Below are 22,049 nucleotides of genomic sequence, written 5' to 3'. Positions count from 1 at the left end.
GTGTACCTGTCAGTCCTGTTGCAGGTGTGTTGGAGTTTGTCTTGTGTCCCAAACCTGTACAGATTTCAGGCTGTGTACCTGTCAGTCCTGTTGCAGGTGTGTTGGAGTTTGTCTTGTGTCCCAAACCTGTACAGATTTCAGGCTGTGTGCCTGTCAGTCCTGTCACAGGTGTGTTGGAGTTTGTCTTGTGTCCAAAAGCTGTACAGATTTCAGGCTGTGTACCTGTCAGTCCTGTCACAGGTGTGTTGGAGTTTGTCTTGTGTCCCAAACCTGTACAGATTTCAGGCTGTGTACCTGTCAGTCCTATCGCAGGTGTGTTGGAGTTTGTCTTGTGTCCCAAATCTGTGCAGATTTCAGGCTGTGTACCTGTCAGTCCTGTCGCAGGTGTGTTGGAGTTTGTCTTGTGTCCAAAAGCTGTACAGATTTCGGGCAGTGTACCTGTCAGTCCTGTCGCAGGTGTGTTGGTGTTTGTCTTGTGTCCCAAACCTGTACACACCCTGATTTCAGGCTCTGTACCCATCAGTTCAGTTGCAGGTATACTATGCTTGTCTGTCTTCTGCAAAAAACTGACACATTTCAGGAAGTCTGCATATACCAGTCAGTCATGTTACCGATGTGTACTTTTCTGTTGAGGGTGGGAAAATGCACATGTGTGTAGATTTCAGGAAGTGAACATTTATGCTTTGTTCTGTTTAATCTTATTGTTAAACTGTATTTAGCGCATATGATTTGAGTACATGTGAGTGCTTGTCTTGACTGAGGATTTTATATATATTTTTTATAGTAAGGATGGTGAGGGCTGTTTGACTGTAATGTCAGTGTCAATAGCTAGCACATGTATGTAAGCATGTACACACACATATAGCACATGTTTGGCAGTTATACATTCACACACAAAATGCACACACTTGGCAGAAGCATACAGAGTACATAGTTAAGAATTCTGCAGCAATCTTAAATGTGTAAGGATCTTTTTCTCTGAAACAGTTTTCTTTCAATTTTTCTTTCAAGATGAACAGTGGATCTTTGATTGCAGTCAGTATACCATCTTTCTTTTACTCAAGTACATGTAAACACCCTTTATTATCATTTTTAGTTATTTATTTTTTTACTGTGCAGGTGTTTGAAATGACAGAATCTCTGTCGTTCAGCTCAGAGATTGCCATTTTGCGCATTGTTCGAGCCCCCCGACCTTTGGTTCTGCTCAGAGTCTTCCGAAACTTTTTCAAATTCCAGCTGCCAAAAAACAGAATAAATTCCATCTTCAAGTAAGTGTCTTGTGAATCAATGGATGTTTTATAGGTGTGTGCCAGAGTAAAATTGAGTCTCAAAATGGTAAGTGTTAATTATTCTCTTTTTTTTCCTTCCTTTTTTTTTTTTAATAGTTTTTTGATGTTTGTTTGTTTGATTGTTGTGTGTGTGTGTGTGTGTGTGTGTGTGTGTGTGTGTGTGTGTGTGTAAAGTACAGTTCACTAGTTTTGTTTCTGTGCACCATAGGTCATAGTGAATGAAAAAAAAAACCATTTAAAAAGGAAGAAAAACCATGAGAGAGAGAGAGAGAGAGAGAGAGAGAGAGTGTGTGTGTAAGCATGCACATGTGCTCTAGTCCTTTTTAAAGAATGAAGAGAAAAGTTCAGGCAGCGAAACCCCTTTGGCAAGACTTGGCTAGAAATACCCAGATAGCTTTTTGTGGTCCTGAGGACAATTAGATAAAGAAATTCTTTGTGTTTCCCCAAATTTCTGCTCACCATTCCTCTTACTAAAGAGAAGGTTAATGAAAGCATATTTTGGTGGAATAGATGCAGTGAGTTTTGTAAGTAGTATGTGTTATGTATGTAGTATAAATATTTCAAGTCAGATTCATGTATTCAGCATTGCCATGTTTTATTTCATAGAGGGCACTTTGTGTCAGTGGGAAGGGGAGGAGGGACATATGAGTGGTCTGTACTGAAGGTGACTGCTCACTCACCCTTCCACTGACACAGTCAGACATTTCTTACTGATTGGACAAGTGGAAAAGACGGGCGCAATAGCCGTGTGGTTAAAGCGTTGGACTGTCAATCTGAGGGTCCCGGGTTCGAATCACGGTTACGGCGTCTGGTGGGTGAAGGGTGGAGATTTTTGAGATCTCCCAGGTCAACATATGTGCAGACCTGCTAGTGCCTGAACCCCCTTCGTGTGTATATGCAAGCAGAAGATCAAATACGCACGTTAAAGATCCAGTAATCCATGTCAGCGTTCGGTGGGTTATGGAAACAAGAACATACCCAGCATGCACACCCCCGAAAACGGAGTTTGGCTGCCTACATGGCGGGGTAAAAACGGTCATACACGTAAAAGCCCACTCGTGTGCATATGAGTGAACGTGGGAGTTGCAGCCCACGAACGCAGAAGAAGAAGAAGAAGAAGAGGACAAGTGGAAAGAGCATTTCCAGTTGTCTGCCAGAAGGTCAGATTGTCTTGGACAGTCACACAGATGGTGATTTCAAGCCTTTCAAGATACTGCAGCTGTATGCTGGTTGTTTTGTTTCCAGATACAGCAGATGTGGTTTTATTTGTATTATTATTATTATTATTATTATTATTATTTTAGACATTTGAACCAGCTGGTGCTAATTTCAAGCCCAGCAAAATATAACGACTTACTGATGTTTTTTCGTGTTTTGTTTTGTTTTGTTTTTGTTTTTTTTCTTTTTCTTTTTTTCAGTTGGTTGAACCAGTAAATGGTTATTTTGAGTATAGCAGCTGGGTGATGTCTAATTTTTTTTTCCAGTTGGTCGAACCAGTAAATTGCTATTTCAAGTTCTGCAAGATATAGCAGCTGTGTGATGTTTTTTTTTTTTTTTTTTTTTTTTTTTCAGTTGGTTAAATCAGTACATGGTTATTTCAAGTTCTGTAAGATGTAGCAGCTGTGTAATGTTTTTTGTTTTTTTCCAGATGGTTGAATTTGATGGTGAGTTTTTCAAGCCCTACAAGATATTTTATCTACAAGCAGCTATGTGTTTGTTTTTTTCAGATGGTCGTACCAGTGAATAGCTTTTCAAGCCCTACAAGATATTTTATCTGCTAGAAGCTGTGTGTTGTTTTTTTCAGATGGTCGTACCAGTGAATAGTTTTTCAAGACCTGCAAGATATAGCAGCTATGTGATTGTTGTTTTCAGATGGTTGAGCCAGTGGATGGGTGTTTTCAAGCCCTGCATGATATCTTATGTTATAGCAGCTATGTGTTACTGTTGTTGTTTTTTTCAGACTGTAAAGCAACTGGGTGGGTATTTTGAACACTGCAAGGTATGGCAGCAGTGTGTCGTTTTTTAGATATTTTTTCAGACTGTCAGAGCTAGAGGATGAGTATGTTGAGCCCTTGCAAGATGCAGCAGCAATGTGGTTTTTTTTTGTTTGTTTTTTCAGGCGGTCAAGCCAGCAGATCTACAATGTGACCATCTTCTTCCTGTTCTTCATGTCTCTGTACGGCTTCCTGGGCGTCCAGTTCTTTGGGGCCATGAAGCACCACTGTGTGCAGAACGATACCTATGAGTACACTGAGGAGTAAGTCAGGACGCTGGCCAAGTTGGTGTGAAGTGGTAGTGGTAGTAGTATTTGAAGTTGTGTGTTTGTGTGTGTGTGTGTGTGTGTGCGCTTGTGCTTGTGTGTGTGTGTGTGTGTGTGTGTGTGTGAATGTGTGTGTGTGTGTGTTTAAGTGTGCGTCTGTGCTTAAGTTCATGTGTGCACATGTGTTTTCATTTCTGTGTGTGCGTTCACAAATAGGTGTTTTGAAAAAGAGAGAAGAGGGTATTGGAACCAGGAAGTATAAACTGTGTGGCATTCGCAGCCACACGGATTCACAGCACTTTGGTCAGACCGCAAAGTTTCTTTTCTTTTTTTGCTCAGTGTCACTTGGTTTATTTTTGTTTTTGGCTAATGTGTTTACCAATCTGCTTTAAGGGTGTTTAACAATACATGTGGCATGAAAGGTACAGTAGAATAGAATGGAAAAATGTTAAAGATACATTTTCACTAGAAATCTCTTTTTGTAATGGCGTATCAACACTCAAAACAAACAAATACACTTTGCCACATACCCTCCTTCTCTTCCTTCTCTTCCTACCCCCATTACATACACACACACATGTACACACACACACACACATACACACACACATATACACACACACAAATACACATGCATACACACACACATGCATGCATGCAAGCACACATGCACACAAACAGACAGACAGACACACACACACACACACACACACACACACACACACATGCACACACACACAAACACAAACACACACATGCACAAAGATGGCCCAGACAAGGAAGCACAAGTTGAAAAGATTGTTTGGACAGATATGTTATGAATGTTTCTCCCTGTGGACAGGAACCTCATATGTTTTATGATCAGGTATGAATGTTTCTCCTTGTGGACAGGAATGTTTTAAGATCAGGTATGAATGTTTCTCCTTGTGGACAGAAATGTTTTAAGATCAGGTATGAATGTTTCTCCTTGTGGACAGAAATGTTTCAAGATCAGGTATGAATGTTTCTCCTTGTGGACAGGAATGTTTTAAGATCAGGTATGAATGTTTCTCCCTGTGGACAGGAATGTTTTAAGATCAGGTATGAATGTTTCTCCCTGTGGACAGGAACCTGATATGTTTTAAGATCAGATATGAATGTTTCTCCCTGTGGACAGGAATGTTTTAAGATCAGGTATGAATGTTTCTCCCTGTGGACAGGAATGTTTTAAGATCAGGTATGAATGTTTCTCCTTGTGGACAGGAATGTTTTAAGATCAGGTATGAATGTTTCTCCCTGTGGACAGGAACCTGATATGTTTTAAGATCAGGTATGAATGTTTCTCCTTGTGGACAGGAACCTGATATATTTTAAGATCAGGTATGAATGTTTCTCCTTGTGGACAGGAATGTTTTAAGATCAGGTATGAATGTTTCTCTCTGTGGACAGGAATGTTTTAAGATCAGGTATGAATGTTTTTCCTTGTGGACAGGAATGTTTTAAGATCAGGTATGAATGTTTCTCACTGTGGACAGGAATGTTTTAAGATCAGGTATGAATGTTTCTCCTTGTGGACAGGAACCTGATATGTTTTAAGATTAGGTATGAATGTTTCTCACTGTGGACAGGAATGTTTTAAGATCAGGTATGAATGTTTCTCCCTGTGGACAGGAAACTGATATGTTTTAAGATCAGGTATGAATGTTTCTCCCTGTGGACAGGAATGTTTTAAGATCAGGTATGAATGTTTCTCCCTGTGGACAGGAATGTTTTAAGATCAGGTATGAATGTTTCTCCCTGTGGACAGGAATGTTTTAAGATCAGGTATGAATGTTTCTCCCTGTGGACAGGAATGTTTTAAGATCAGGTATGAATGTTTCTCCCTGTGGACAGGAATGTTTTAAGATCAGGTATGAATGTTTCTCCCAGTGGACAGGAATGTTTTAAGATCAGGTATGAATGTTTCTCCCAGTGGACAGGAATGTTTTAAGATCAGGTATGAATGTTTCTCCCTGTGGACAGGAGCCTGATATGTTTTAAGATCAGGCATGAATGTTTCTCCTTGTGGACAGGAACCTGATATATTTTAAGATCAGGTATGAATGTTTCTCCTTGTGGACAGGAATGTTTTAAGATCAGGTATGAATGTTTCTCCTTGTGGACAGAAATGTTTTAAGGTCAGGTATGAATGTTTCTCCTTGTGGACAGAAATGTTTCAAGATCAGGTATGAATGTTTCTCCTTGTGGACAGGAATGTTTTAAGATCAGGTATGAATGTTTCTCCCTGTGGACAGGAATGTTTTAAGATCAGGTATGAATGTTTCTCCCTGTGGACAGGAACCTGATATGTTTTAAGATCAGATATGAATGTTTCTCCCTGTGGACAGGAATGTTTTAAGATCAGGTATGAATGTTTCTCCCTGTGGACAGGAATGTTTTAAGATCAGGTATGAATGTTTCTCCTTGTGGACAGGAATGTTTTAAGATCAGGTATGAATGTTTCTCCCTGTGGACAGGAACCTGATATGTTTTAAGATCAGGTATGAATGTTTCTCCTTGTGGACAGGAACCTGATATATTTTAAGATCAGGTATGAATGTTTCTCCTTGTGGACAGGAATGTTTTAAGATCAGGTATGAATGTTTCTCTCTGTGGACAGGAATGTTTTAAGATCAGGTATGAATGTTTTTCCTTGTGGACAGGAATGTTTTAAGATCAGGTATGAATGTTTCTCACTGTGGACAGGAATGTTTTAAGATCAGGTATGAATGTTTCTCCTTGTGGACAGGAACCTGATATGTTTTAAGATTAGGTATGAATGTTTCTCACTGTGGACAGGAATGTTTTAAGATCAGGTATGAATGTTTCTCCCTGTGGACAGGAAACTGATATGTTTTAAGATCAGGTATGAATGTTTCTCCCTGTGGACAGGAATGTTTTAAGATCAGGTATGAATGTTTCTCCCTGTGGACAGGAATGTTTTAAGATCAGGTATGAATGTTTCTCCCTGTGGACAGGAATGTTTTAAGATCAGGTATGAATGTTTCTCCCTGTGGACAGGAATGTTTTAAGATCAGGTATGAATGTTTCTCCCTGTGGACAGGAATGTTTTAAGATCAGGTATGAATGTTTCTCCCAGTGGACAGGAATGTTTTAAGATCAGGTATGAATGTTTCTCCCAGTGGACAGGAATGTTTTAAGATCAGGTATGAATGTTTCTCCCTGTGGACAGGAGCCTGATATGTTTTAAGATCAGGCATGAATGTTTCTCCTTGTGGACAGGAACCTGATATATTTTAAGATCAGGTATGAATGTTTCTCCTTGTGGACAGGAATGTTTTAAGATCAGGTATTAATGTTTCTCCTTGTGGACAGAAATGTTTTAAGATCAGTTATGAATGTTTCTCCTTGTGGACAGAAATGTTTCAAGATCAGGTATGAATGTTTCTCCCTGTGGACAGGAATGTTTTAAGATCAGGTATGAATGTTTCTCCCTGTGGACAGGAATGTTTTAAGATCAGGTATGAATGTTTCTCCCTGTGGACAGGAATGTTTTAAGATCAGGTATGAATGTTTCTCCTTGTGGACAGGAACCTGATATGTTTTAAGATCAGGTATGAATGTTTCTCCCTGTGGACAGGAATGTTTTAAGATCAGGTATGAATGTTTCTCCCTGTGGACAGGAATGTTTTAAGATCAGGTATGAATGTTTCTCCCTGTGGACAGGAACCTGACGTTGTTCCACCTGTCGGTGCCAGACACCCAGTGCGCTGTGAACGAAGGGGAGGGCTACCTGTGTCCCAACGGGCTGGTGTGCAAGAAACTGGACCTGCGTCCTGAGATCATGGGCTTCAACGGCTTTGATAATTTGGGTGGGTCAAAATACTTTCCATTCCACACTCTCGGTGAATTTGCATAATGAACTTAAAAAAAAAACAACCCAAAAAAACAACAAGTGAGCAGTTGCACTGTGGCTGTTTCTGTTGATCTCTGTGCTTGAACACTCACACACATGTTCACTATTATTTTATTATTATTTTTATTGTTATTATTATCATTATTCTTGTTATTTTTTTGCTGCTACATCATCTGCACCGTTTCCCACACTGCTCATTCTGAGTCCCACCATACACGGCCACACCCGGGTTCGTCTGTCACAATCCCAGCATCAGCAGTCTGCAGGGAACTATTGATATTGAGTCACCAAGAGGCCACACACCAGAGGAGACCCTGCACTGCTGCTGAGTCACTATGGTGGTGTTCAATAGTGCCTGTTCCGATTTAACGTTCTTAGGACACAACATGTTCAGCCCCCTGTTGATGACAATAATGGCTTTGTCACGGAGCCAGACTGAGAGAGCGTCCCTTCCAGAGAGGAGCCCCCATGAAACTGCCGACTTTAAAGACATTGACAGGACTCACCCCAAGCATGGAAGTGGAGGTGTATTGAAACTGAGATCACCATGACTGCAGGGCATGAAAGGCCACAAAATTTGGGAGTTTTTTGTTTATTTTGATGAAGGAGGAGGACAATGATGATGTGGAGGTCCATTCAGGTTTGAGATTGCGTGACAAGGCGTGTGTGTGTGTGTGTGTGTGTGTGTGTGTGTGTGTAGATGCATGTGTCTTTGCTTTTTGATATTTATTGATGCGTTCATAATTATGTATTGATTGGACTTACAGCTACAGCTGTTATTTTTGACTCAGCAGAAGCCTATTCTAATCTCTATTCCTTTTTCTTTTCTTTTTTACAGATCTCTTCAAAACTTAAAAATGTTAGTTTTGCATGACAGTTTTCAAAGGAAATGCTGAATAATATTTTCATCACAATACATAATTTTGCTTAACTCAGGAAAAAAAAATAAAAAAAGATTCTACCTGAAGGCACTGAACCTGTAGTATTTAACTCATTCAGACCTGTGCCGGAGTAAATACTCCAGCATCAAACTTCGTCTCATGAAGTTCTTTTTCACAACCCTACACTAGCATCAACCACAAAGAAAGGGAATTAACCTTCTATAGTATCTTTTCCGTATGTGTCCACATGTAATTTTGAGGAAAAACAGTACATTTTCTGCTTTTTTTCTGCTTCAATATAGCATGGAAGTTTACCCAGGTTATATGCTCCACAGGGTTGAATGGGTTAGGGCATTTGAACAAAGTCTGTGAAACAAGTATCCGCTAAGAACCTGCAAAATGAGTCATGTGTGTACATGCACTAAATGTTTAACGTGTGTAAATGTTTGCAGACAGACAAAAAAGGAAAAAGAGTTTTTGTTTTTGCGTTTTCAGTGACGAGTGTGTTCACCGTGTACCAAGCTGGGTCCCAGGAAGGGTGGGTGTTCATCATGTACGATGCCATTGACAGTTTGCCGTCTTGGAAAGCCTACCTCTACTTCATATCACTCATCTTCTTTCTGGCTTGGCTTGTGAAGGTGAGTTTGTTTTGTTTTTTTCTTTTTGTTATTTGTTTTGTTTTATTTTGTTGATCCTTTTTTTGGACATCTTTTCTTGAACAGTTTCAGTTTCAGTTTCTCAAGGAGGTGCCACTGCATTCAGACAAATCCATATACGCTACACCATATCTGTTAGGTAGATGCCTGACCAGCAGCATGAACCAAAGCGTTTAGTCAGGCCTGGAGTGCCTGCATATATATATTTGTGTACCTATTAGAGTGGATTTCCTCTACTGAATTTTGCCAGAGGACGACACTTTCATTGCCGTGGGTTCTTTTTCAGTGTGCCAAGTGTGTGCTGCACATGAGACCTCAGTTTATCGTCTCATTCATTTTCCTGAACAACCACCTGATAAGAGAGGTTTAACGACCTGTTGGCGAAAAGTCCTCAAGGTCAAGTTTGGTCAGGGATTGGGTCTTGGTTCATTGAAGGTTTTGTGGTGAGTCCTGAATATCTGTCCGGGTGTGGTGAGTCCTGAATATCTGTCTGGGGGTAGATCCATCTGGTGTTCCAAGGGGGACGTGGTGAGTCCTGAATATCTGTCTGGGGGTAGATCCATCTGGTGTTCCAAGGGGGACGTGGTCCGGGTGGGAGATCCATCTGGTGTTCTAAGGGGGACGTGGTGACTCCTAAATATGGGAGATCCATCTGGTGTTCCAATGGGGGATGTGGTGAGCCCTGAATATGGGAGATCCATCTGGTGTTTCAAGGTTTTGTGGTGAGTCCTGAATATCTGTCTGGGTGGGAGATCCATCTGGTGTTCCAAGGGGGACGTCTGTGCTGTCAGATGGGGAGCGGTGTTACACGGAAGGGGTGGGGGTGGGGTGGTTCAAGTCATTGCTTTTCTGGCATGAACAGCAACAGAATTCAGGTATTTTCTTTTTTGTGGGGATTTTTCTTTATATATCTGATTATTGTATTGTTGTTTGTTGGTCATGTTGGTGTTACTCCGTTTTGCTGTCACGATTTTTATCTGTTTGTGAAACGCTGTTTGTATAGAAGTCTGATATATGGATTACTCAGTGTGTGACTGTTCTTTTTTTCTTTTACATTTTTTTTATAAATTGGTTTTATAATTTGTGTGTGTGTGTGTGTTTGTGTGTGTACTGGAATCAGGAATTGTCTCAACCAGATTAGAGGAGCTTTCTCAGGCCTTCTCTTTCTCTCTCTCTCTGTCTCTCTCTCTCTCTCACACACACACACACACACACACAGAAAGATGTTGGATGGAAACTTTTATACTACTCACACACACACACACACATGCACACGCACATGCACATGCACACATGCATTGCGCTAGGAAGATGATCTTCAGGGAAAGATTATGGTGAGTGTGGGTGATGGAAGAAATGGTTTCTGTGGGCAGAACGTGTTCATTGCTGTCATCATTGAAACCTTCGCTGAGATCCGAGTTCAGTTTCAGCAGATGTGGGGGTCGAGAGGAGGGGCTGCCGAGTCTGATGCTTCCCAGGTACCTCCTTGCTCCTCTTCCCCTCCTCTTGCTCTTCCTTCTTCTGCTCCTCCTCCTTCTCCTCCTTCTCCTCCTCTTCCTTCTTCTGCTCCTCCCCTTCTAATATCACTTACAGTGAAAAGACGCTAAACTAAAGAACGAACTCCTTCTCCCCTTCTTCCTTCTTCTGCTCCTCCTTCTCCTCCTCTTCTCATCCTCTTTCGTCTTGTTCTGCTCCTCCACCCTCCTCCTCCCCTTCCTTCTTCTGCTCCTCCTTCTCAACCTCTCCCTTCTGATCCTCCTCCTTCTCCTCCTCTTCCTTCTTCTGCTCCTCCTCCTTCTCCTCCTCTTCCCATCCTCTTTCTTCTTGTTCTGCTCCTCCACCCTCCTCCTTCTCCTCCTCTTCCTTCTGCTCCTCCTCCTCCTCTTCCTTCTGCTTCTCCTCCTTCTCCTCCTCTTCCTTCTTCTGCTCCTTCTCCTCCTCTTCCTTCTTCTGCTCCTCCTCCTTCTCCTCCCCATTCTCCTCCTCTTCTTGTTCTGCTCCTCCACCCTCATCCTTCTCCTCTTCCTCCTTCTGCTTCTACTTCTTCTCCTCCTCCTCCTCCTCCTCTTCTTAGAAGGCACAACGCAACAAAGTACAATGCAACACAAGGTAATGTGGCGGCTTGATGCAACACAGCACAACATGACATGACATGACATGGCACAGCACAACGCAACAACAGCACAACATGACATGACACAGCACACTGCAACAACAGCACAACATGACGTGACACAGCACACTGCAACAACAGCACAACATGACATGACACAGCACACTGCAACAACAGCACAGCACAGCACAACATGACGTGAAACAGCACACTGCAACAACAGCACAACACAGCACAACATGACATGACATGGCACAGCACAACACAACAGCACAACATGACGTGACACAGCACACTGCAACAACAGCACAACATGACATGACATGGCACAGCACAACACAACAACAGCACAACATGACATGACACAGCACACTGCAACAACAGCACAACACAGCACAACATGACGTGACACAGCACAATGCAACATCAGCACAACACAGCACAACATGACATGACATGGCACAGCACAACGCAACAACAGCACAACATGACATGGCACAGCACAACGCAACAACAGCACAGCACAACATGACGTGACATGGCACAGCATAACACAACACAGCACAACATGACATGACATGGCACAGCACAACACAACAACAGCACAACTACACAGCACAGCACAACTCACCACCACCACCACCACCACAACAACAACAGCACCGTCTACTACAGTAACATACTTTGCCGTGCTGGGTGCCCACACTGGTGATCTAGAGTGACGGCACGATGTGGTGGCTTGATACAACAGAACACAACATGACACAATAACAGCACACAACAACAACACAACACACCACCATCACCACCACCACAACAACAACAACCACAACAACAACAACAACACCACCACCACAATAACAACAACAACAACAACAACCCAACAACAACAACAACAACAACACCAACGACAACTTGCCTTGCCGGGCACACACTGGTGATCTAGAGTGACGGCACGATGTAGTGGCTTGATACAACAGAACACAACATGACACAAATAACAGTACACAACAACAACACAACACACCACCATCACCACCACCACCACAACAACAACCACAACACCACCACCACCACCACCACCACCACAATAACAACAACAACCCAACAACAACAACAACAACAACACCAACGACAACTTGCCTTGCCGGGCACACACTGGTGATCTAGAGTGACGGCACGATGTAGTGGCTTGATAACAACAGAACACAACATGACACAAATAACAGTACACAACAACAACACAACACACCACCATCACCACCACCACCACAATAACAATAACAACAACAACCCAACAACAACAACAACAACAACACCAACGACAACTTGCCTTGCCGGGCATACACAGGTGATCCAGAGTGATGGCACAATGTGGCGCCTGGTGATGATGGACGAGAACAAGGCGCACGGCCTGGCGCCCCCTTTCTTCCAGCGCGTGCTGCGCAGCAACTTCTTCCACACCTTCATCCTCCTCCTTGTCCTGGTGGACGCCTGCATCGCCGCCAGCCTCAGCTTCAACCACCGTGACAAGCTGCCTGAACACAAGCTGGATGGGTTCTACTACAGCGAGGTGAAGCTTGGGAGGGGGAGGGACGGGCGAGGTAGCCGAGTGGTTAAAGTGTTGGACTTTAAATCTGAGGGTCCTGAGTTTGAATCTTGGTAACGGCGCCTAGTGGGTAAAAGGTGGAGATTTTTCCGATCTCCCAGGTCAGCGTATGTACAGACCTGCTAGTGCCTGAACCCCCTTTGTGTATAACCAAGCAGAAGATCAAATACGCATGTCATACAGGTAAAAGCCCACTCATGTGCATACAAGTGAATGTGGGAGTTGCAGCCCATGAATGAAAAAGAAAAAGAAAAGAAGAAGAGGGGGAGGTGTGGAGGTGGGGGAGTGGTGGGGTGGAGGAGGGATGAGTGGAGGTGAAGTAGGGTGTTCGGGGAGGGGTGGGGGATTAGGGGAAGGGAGGAGAGAGACTGCGACAAGCTGCCGGAACACAAGTTAGACATGTTCTGCTAGAGCAAGGTAGGCATTGGAGGGGGGAGAAGTGGAGGAAGGAGGGGTGGGGGAAGGAGGTGTGGGAGGGGAGGGAGGGGGTGAAGGAGGGAGGGATGGAGGTGAGGGAGGGGTGGGGGAAGGAGGTGTGGGAGGGGAGGTAGGGGGTGAAGGAGGGAAGGATGGAGGTGAGGGAGGGGTGGGGGAAGGAGGTGTGGAGGTGTGGGAGGGGAGGTAGGTGGTGAAGGAGGGAGGGATGGAGGTGAGGGAGGGGTGGGGGAAGGAGGTGTGGAGGTGTGGGAGGGGAGGTAGGGGGTGAAGGAGGGAGGGATGGAGGTGAGGGAGGGGTGGGGGAAGGAGGTGTGGAGGTGTGGGAGGGGAGGTAGGGGGTGAAGGAGGGAGGGATGGAGGTGAGGGAGGGGTGGGGGAAGGAGTTGAGGTAGGGGAGGTAGGAGGTGGAGGAGGGAGGGGTGGGTGGGGGAGGGGAGGGTTGGGGTGGGGGGATAGGGGAAGGGGGGAAAGAGACTGCAAAAAGTTGCCAGAACACAAGCGGGATGTGTTGCACTTCGCCGAGGTAAGTTATAGGAGGGGAAAAGGGGTGAGGGGTTGGGTGAAGGGTGGGGAGGGAGGGGGAGTTTGGGGCAGCGGTCGGGATAGGGGAAGTCAGAACAGGCACGACTGAACACCACCGAAGTGACTAAGCTAGCAGTGCAGAGTCCCCTCTGGTGTGTGGCCTCCTGATGACCTGACATTGATAGTTCCCTGTGGACTGCCAGTGACAGACAAACCCAGGTGTGGCTGTGTAAGGTGGACTTCGGGTTGAGCAGTGTGGGGATAACGCCACTGACTCAGTGCAGATGATGGGGCAGTGAAAAAACAACAGCAAAAAAACAACCAGTGTTGTTGGGTTGGGAATTTCACCTTGACAGTGCTGTGTGTGTGTGTGTGTGTGTGTGTGTGTGTGTGTGTGTGTGTGTGACTGTGTGCATGCATGTGCGTGCATGCGTGTGTGTGCATGCATGTGTGTGTGTGTGCAGGTGGTGCTGACGGTGCTGTTTGCCCTGGAGGCCCTGTTCAAGGTGTGGTGCCTGGGCCTGAGGGGCTACCTGCGCCGCTCGCTGCACCTCTTCGAGCTGGTGCTGGTGGTCGGCACCACCCTGCACATCATCCCAGACCTCTACCGCAGCCCCTTCACCTTCTTCCAGGTCTCGAGGAGAGCCTTGTTTCCCCCCCCCACCATCCACCCCCTCCTGCTTCCCCTCACACCCCCCTTTCCCCATCACCCCTTCCCTTCCCCAACACCCCCCACCCACACCCCTGTTCCCCCTCACCCCGCCTTCCCCAACACCCCCCACCCACACCCCTGTTCCCCCTCACCCCGCCTTCCCCAACACCCCCCACCCACACCCCTGTTACCCCTCACCCCGCCTTCCCCAACACCCCCCACCCACACCCCTGTTCCCCCTCACCCCGCCTTCCCCAACACCCCTTCCCTTCCCCAACACCCCCACCCCACTGCTCCCCCTCACCCCCACCCTTCCCCAACACCCCCCACCCATGCCCCTGCTCCCCCTCATCCCCCCTTCCCCAACACCCCTTCCCTTCCCCAACACCCCCCCACCCCCCTTCCCCAACACCCCTTCCCTTCCCCAACACCCCCCCACCCCCCTTCCCCAACACCCCTCCCCTTTTCTCTTATTTTCAACTTTTGTCACATGGGCTCAATGCATGGCTTATTATCAGGGACTGACATAAGCTTACAGCTGGGCCAACAGCAAAGTGAGAGCTGTATGATCAGTGGTTTCTCCATTTCAGTGGGAAGTCATTTACAGCTTTGTCTTTTCTGAAGGACAATGACTCTCACACTAGGAGGCAAGATTGCGCTGGCTTTAGTGCTGCAGCCTTGGAGGCTTACTGCCCTTTGGGAACCATCTCAACACAGACTGTTGTAAAGCCCTCATAGCTGAGAGAGTGGGGATGTAACCTGGGCGAGACACTCTTCACTATAAGCACATTATAGCCCAGGTGGTCAGGATGGCAGTTGCCTTCTCTGCTGGTCGTAGTCAGACGTACCTGACTATTGTACTTTCGTCACAGAAAGTTAAATTTTGTAGTAACATTTGATTTGTATATGTGTCAGAATGAGATAGAGGAGGTTCTGTTTACAAACATGAAGTTAAAGTGGTTAAAACCCTGATTGACCATCCACTATCCTGCGTTCGGCTTTGTAAGTTCTGGTTTCGTTCTTGCCACGTTGGTTTGTGAACTGTCTCCTGAATCAAGATATTGCCAGTCCCTCAGATTTCAAGACTGATTTTGTTCAGAATATGTCTGGCTGCGGAGGTACCAAGAAGGATGTCCGTCTGTGCTTTCATCCTTGACTTCCACACATGCATCAGTGGACGAGTCTTAGTGAGGACTGGAGTGTTGTTTGTGGATTGAGAATCTGTTTGAATGCTGGTGAAACAAACCTGTCAGCTGACAACAGATTGTTTTAATTCTGATACTTGTGCATGTCATGTGTGTGATGACACTCCGAATAGATGTTTGTGCACATGCTGACACACACGCACATACACATACACATATACCCATATATGTACACACATTCTATTATTTTATTTATTCATTTATTGATTTTATTTCATTCATTTATTTTTATCATCTGATATCACTTTAAGTGAAAAGATGTTAAATCGATGAAAAGCAACCCACACACTCTCACACACAGGCATTCATGCTCGCGTGCACATACACATGCAAACACACACACACACACACACATACATGTGCACACACACACACACACACACACACACACACACACAACAGAAATACTGAAACTGTTATTTCAGTCTGTCCTTAACTCAGGCACGTTCCCAGATATGTGGAAAAAAGGAATTAGCATACCAATTTACAAATCGGGAGACCAATTAAACCCAACCAATTATCGAGGAATAACTCTAAACAACTCACTCAGTAATCTTTTTTGTCAAATATTAAACAATCGAATAACAAACTACCTCGAAGACAATAATTTACTATCAAAAGAGCAAGCAGGCTTTCGAAAATCACACAAGACCTCGGACCACATATTCATACTTAAAAAGATAATTGACGATACTTTAAGAAAAAGAATGAATCGCCTTTATTGCTGTTTTGTTGATTTTCAGAAAGCATTTGACAGGGTCTGGCATCACGCTCTAATGCTAAAAATGTATCAAATCGGTATAAATGGAAATTGCTTTAGAGTTATTCAAAGCATGTATGAAAATGCCACAGTTTGCACAAGAACCGATACGGGATTTTCTTCTGAAATACCCATATTGAAGGGGGTACTACAAGGGAACACACTCAGTCCCACTTTATTTAATATATTTATTAATGATCTCCCGAAATGTCTGGGCGTTACTGACTCACCATCCATAGACCTTGACAAAAGTGATAGTGTTTCATGTTTACTATATGCTGATGACCTAGTAATTTTGTCCACGACAAAGATAGGATTACAAAGGAAACTAGATAAACTCAATCTGTATTGTGAAAACTGGGATCTAAAAATTAACATAGATAAAACTAAAGTAATAGTTTTCACACACACCGATCCCAAAGTGCCTGTTATTTTCACAATAGGCAATGATATAATCCAGACAACTGATCAATACAAGTACTTGGGTATATTATTTCACAAAACTGGAACGTTCTCATTTGCCCAAGAGCATCTAGCCAAACAGGCATTAAAAGCAGCACACTCCCTCCGACGAATCGTTAAAAAGCAAGATATTCGTTTGGATATTGTACTGCAGCTTTTTGATTCACTTGTTTTACCTATATTATCATATGGATCCGATATTTGGTTCCCATGGGCTGAAACAAAAACTACCAATTCATTCAATACAGGAATGACAGATTTCTTTAGAAATTGTATTTCTTCGAAACATTCACATGAACAAATGCATATAAAATTTTGCAAACTGCTTCTAGGGGTACATTCTAAAACAATGAATCTGCCAACTCTAGCCGAACTGGGCAGATTTCCAGTTGGAATTCATATTGCTTGCAGAGTTCTTGACCACTGGACTCATATTCTGGATGCACATAATGATAGCCATATCAAAAAGGTCTGTATGTCGATGATGAACCAACCAGACACAATTGAAAATCCATGGATACAATTTGTAAAGAATATTCTTCACAATGTAGGATTAGGTCATGTTTGGAATAATCAGTCGACATTTAGTAACAACAGACTTAAATTTACATTACGCCAACAACTAAGAAATAGATATGTACAATTCTGGAAACAGAGAAAAACTGAATATAGTAGATTAGATTTCTACAACAAAATTAAAAGAAACGATTATCAAATTGAGAATTATCTAACTGATAAAATCGATCCTGCTCACAAACAAGCTCTTTGTCAACTCAGAATAAGCGCACATTATTTAAACATCGAACGAGGAAGATATGCAAACATTCCCAGAGAAGAGAGGTTATGTGCTATATGTGAAGTTGTTGAAGATGAATTGCATTTCTTAGATTCGTGTATCTTATTTCATAATTTGCGAAGCCATCTAATCACTACTATACAGCAGTATGATCATCAATCAAATGTGATCTCTAGAAAAATACAAAACAATGTACTAAAACCAAGTGATTTATTCACCTGCGATGACTGTCAAAAAACACTTGCCAACTATGTATTTCAGTGCATGCGTATTAGATGACCGTTTATTTCTTTGTTCCCTTTGTTCTTTGTTGTGTCTATTAATCCTTCGGGATTTTATGACAATAAATGAAGTCAAGTCAAGTCAAGTCAAGTCACACACATGCACTCACACACACACACACACACATATACACACATATGCTCACACATACACACACACACACGCACATGCACATGCACACACACAACACACACCACACACACACACAGAGCCACACACACACACACACACACACACAGTCCTTCAACATGTGTGTGATGCCCCCACAGGTGATGAGGCTGGTGCGTCTGATCAAGGCGTCGCCCATGCTGGAAGGTTTCTGCTACAAGGTGAGTCCTGCTGCTGTTCAAGGCTATTGATGTGTGTGAGTGTGTGTGTGAGTGTGCCTGGCTCTGTGTGTGTGAGTGTGTGCCTGGCTGTGTGTGTGTGTGTGTGTGTGTGTGTGTGTGTGTGTGTGTGTGTGTGTGCCTAGCTCTCTGTGTGTGTGAGTGTGTGTGTATGCCTGGCTGTGTGTATGTGTGTGTGTGTGTGTGTGTGTGTGTGTGCCTGGCTCTGTGTGTGTGTGTGTGTGTGTGTGTTTGTCTGGCTCTGTGTGTGTGTGTGATGATGATGATGATGATGATGAACATGATGATGATGATGATGAATGTGTGATCTTTGGTCCCCCAAGTGAGCCTCAATCTGCACACTTCTTCTTGTTATTATGATGATGATGATGGTGATGATGAACATGATGATGATGATGAACATGATGATGATGATGGTGATATGATGATGAACATGATGATGAGGATGTTAATGAAGAAGAACATGGTGATGATGATGATGGTGATGTGATGATGAACATGATGATGATGATGGTGATGTGATGATGAACATGGTGATGATGATATTAATGAAGAAGAAGAAGAAGATGATGATGGTGATGACGGATGTGTGATCAGATCTTCGGACCCCCGAAGAAGCTGGGCAGTCTGATCCTGTTCACCATGTGCCTGCTCATCATCGCCTCCAGCATCTCTCTGCAGCTCTTCTGCTTCATCGAGGGCTTCGACAAGTTCGCCACCTTTCCCCAGGTGTGTTCTTTCTCAGTGTGCCCCCCTTTCTCTCTTTCCCTTTCTCTCTGTCTGTCTCTCTTTCTCTGAGGGCTTCGACAAGTTCACCACCTTTCCCCAGGTGTGTTCTTTCTCAGTGTGCCCCCCCTCCTCTCTCTCTTTCCCTCTCTCTGTTTCCCTCTCACTCTTTCCCTCTCTCTGAGGGCTTCGACAAGTTCGCCACCTTTCCCCAGGTGTGTTCTTTCTCAGTGTGCCCCCCTCCTCTCTCTCTTTCCCTCTCACTCTTTCCGTCTTTCTGAGGGCTTTGACAAGTTCGCCACCTTTCCCCAGGTGCGTTCTTTCTCAGTGTGCCCCCCTCCTCTCTTTCTTTCCCTCTCACTCTTTCCCTCTCTCTGAGGGCTTCGACAAGTTCGCCACCTTTCCCTAGGTGCGTTCTTTCTCAGTGTGCCCCCCCTCCTCTCTTTCTTTCCCTCTCACTCTTTCCCTCTCTCTGAGGGCTTCGACAAGTTCGCCACCTTTCCCTAGGTGCGTTCTTTCTCAGTGTGCCCCCCTCCTCTCTCTCTTTCCCTCTCACTCTTTCCGTCTTTCTGAGGGCTTCGACAAGTTCGCCACCTTTCCCCAGGTGCGTTCTTTCTCAGTGTGCCCCCCCTCCTCTCTCTCTTTCCCTCTCTCTCTTTCCCTCTCTCTGAGGGCTTCGACAAGTTCGCCACCTTTCCCCAGGTGTGTTCTTTCTCAGTGTGCCCCCCTTTCTCTCTTTCCCTTTCTCTCTGTCTGTCTCTCTTTCTCTGAGGGCTTCGACAAGTTCACCACCTTTCCCCAGGTGTGTTCTTTCTCAGTGTGCCCCCCCTCCTCTCTCTCTTTCCCTCTCTCTGTTTCCCTCTCACTCTTTCCCTCTCTCTGAGGGCTTCGACAAGTTCGCCACCTTTCCCCAGGTGTGTTCTTTCTCAGTGTGCCCCCCTCCTCTCTCTCTTTCCCTCTCACTCTTTCCGTCTTTCTGAGGGCTTTGACAAGTTCGCCACCTTTCCCCAGGTGCGTTCTTTCTCAGTGTGCCCCCCCTCCTCTCTCTGTTTCCCTCTCACTCTTTCCCTCTCTCTGAGGGCTTCGACAAGTTCGCCACCTTTCCCCAGGTGCGTTCTTTCTCAGTGTGCCCCCTTCTCTCTCTCTTTCCCTCTCACTCTTTCCCTCTCTCTGAGGGCTTTGACAAGTTCGCCACCTTTCCCCAGGTGCGTTCTTTCTCAGTGTGCCCCCCTCTCTCTCTTTCCCTTTCTCTCTGTCTGTCTCTCTTTCTCTGAGGGCTTCGACAAGTTCGCCACCTTTCCCCAGGTGTGTTCTTTCTCAGTGTGCCCCCCTCTCTCTCTTTCCCTTTCTCTCTGTCTGTCTCTCTTTCTCTGAGGGCTTCGACAAGTTTGCCACCTTTCCCCAGGTGTGTTCTTTCTCAGTGTGCCCCCCTCTCTCTCTTTCCCTTTCTCTCTGTCTGTCTCTCTTTCTCTGAGGGCTTTGACAAGTTTGCCACCTTTCCGCAGGTGCGTTCTTTCTCAGTGTGCCCCCCTTTCTCTCTTTGCCTTTCTCCCTGTCTGTCTCTCTTTCTCTGAGGGCTTCGACAAGTTTGCCACCTTTCCCCAGGTGTGTTCTTTCTCAGTGTGCCCCCATCTCTCTCTTTCCCTTTCTCTCTGTCTGTCTCTCTTTCTCTGAGGGCTTCGACAAGTTTTCCACCTTTCCCCAGGTGTGTTCTTTCTCAGTGTGCCCCCCTCTCTCTCTTTCCCTTTCTCTCTGTCTGTCTCTCTTTCTCTGAGGGCTTCGACAAGTTTGCCACCTTTCCCCAGGTGTGTTCTTTCTCAGTGTGCCCCCATCTCTCTCTTTCCCTTTCTCTCTGTCTGTCTCTCTTTCTCTGAGGGCTTCGACAAGTTTGCCACCTTTCCCCAGGTGTGTTCTTTCTCAGTGTGCCCCCATCTCTCTCTTTCCCTTTCTCTCTGTCTGTCTCTCTTTCTCTGAGGGCTTCGACAAGTTTGCCACCTTTCCCCAGGTGTGTTCTTTCTCAGTGTGCCCCCCTTTCTCTCTTTCCCCTGTCTCTCTGTCTGTCTCTCTTTCTCTGAGGGCTTCGACAAGTTTGCCACCTTTCCCCAGGTGTGTTCTTTCTCAGTGTGCCCCCCTTTCTCTCTTTGCCTTTCTCCCTGTCTGTCTCTCTTTCTCTGAGGGCTTCGACAAGTTTGCCACCTTTCCCCAGGTGTGTTCTTTCTCAGTGTGCCCCCCTCTCTCTCTTTCCCTTTCTCTCTGTCTGTCTCTCTTTCTCTGAGGGCTTCGACAAGTTTTCCACCTTTCCCCAGGTGTGTTCTTTCTCAGTGTGCCCCCCTCTCTCTCTTTCCCTTTCTCTCTGTCTGTCTCTCTTTCTCTGAGGGCTTCGACAAGTTTGCCACCTTTCCCCAGGTGCGTTCTTTCTCAGTGTGCCCCCCTTTCTCTCTTTCCCTCTCTCTGTCTGTCTCTCTTTCTCTGAGGGCTTCGACAAGTTTGCCACCTTTCCCCAGGTGCATTCTTTCTCAGTGTGCCCCCCCTCTCTCTTTCCCTCTCTCCCTTTCCCTCTCTCTCTTTCCCTCTATATCTCTCTCTGTCTCACTTTCTCTCTGTGTCTTTCTCTCTTTCCCTCTCTCTGTGTCTGTCTTTCTCTCTGTGTCTCTTTCTCTCTTTGTCTCTCTCGGTGTCTCTCTTTCTCTCTGTCTCTCTCTCTTTCCCTCTCTCTTTCTCTGTCTCACTCTCTCTCATTTTCATTTGTTTATTCTAATGTTTTTTTTTGGTTTTTTTTTGTTATGCAATGAAAGCAATGTTGACACATTCTCCCAAGTCATAAGGACCTTATGGCCAGTGACATGAAAATGTCAAAGCGCCAAAGCGTCTGTCTCTGTCTCTGTCTCTCTCCCCTATCTCTGTCTGTACTTCTCTCTCTCTCTCCCCTGTCTCTTTCTCTCTTCCCTCTCTTTCTCTCTTCTTCTCTTCCCTCTCTTTCTCTCTTCCCTCTCTTTCTCTTCTCTCCCTCCCCCTCTCTTTCTTTCAGTCTCTTCTTTCTCTCTATCTCATCTCTCTCCCCCTCTCCCTCCTCCCTCTCACTCTCTGTCTCTGTGTCACTGTCTGATTGTCTGTCTGTCTCTGTTTCTGTCTCTCTAGTCCTAGCTGCTGTGTGAA

The 22,049-nt window shown here is 45.0% G+C and overlaps 1 protein-coding gene across 1 annotated transcript in view; it reads left to right on the top strand.

Annotated features, from left to right (window-relative positions):
* LOC143289183 (sodium leak channel NALCN-like) overlaps positions 1-22,049 on the top strand; it is a 115,208-nt gene that overhangs the window by 13,581 nt on the left and 79,578 nt on the right. Inside the window, exons 6-14 of the mRNA XM_076598108.1 lie at positions 1,120-1,268; positions 3,409-3,546; positions 7,255-7,400; positions 8,821-8,963; positions 10,355-10,459; positions 12,446-12,667; positions 14,128-14,295; positions 18,090-18,149; positions 18,765-18,896. Of these exons, the coding sequence (XP_076454223.1) occupies positions 1,120-1,268; positions 3,409-3,546; positions 7,255-7,400; positions 8,821-8,963; positions 10,355-10,459; positions 12,446-12,667; positions 14,128-14,295; positions 18,090-18,149; positions 18,765-18,896 (1,263 nt within the window). The remainder of the gene's footprint in view (positions 1-1,119; positions 1,269-3,408; positions 3,547-7,254; positions 7,401-8,820; positions 8,964-10,354; positions 10,460-12,445; positions 12,668-14,127; positions 14,296-18,089; positions 18,150-18,764; positions 18,897-22,049) is intronic.

This window comes from Babylonia areolata, chromosome 13 (assembly GCF_041734735.1).
Source record: "Babylonia areolata isolate BAREFJ2019XMU chromosome 13, ASM4173473v1, whole genome shotgun sequence".
NCBI lineage: Eukaryota > Metazoa > Mollusca > Gastropoda > Neogastropoda > Buccinidae > Babylonia > Babylonia areolata.
The sequence above is the reverse complement of the archived record's forward strand: the minus strand, read 5'-3'. Positions and strand labels throughout refer to the sequence as shown.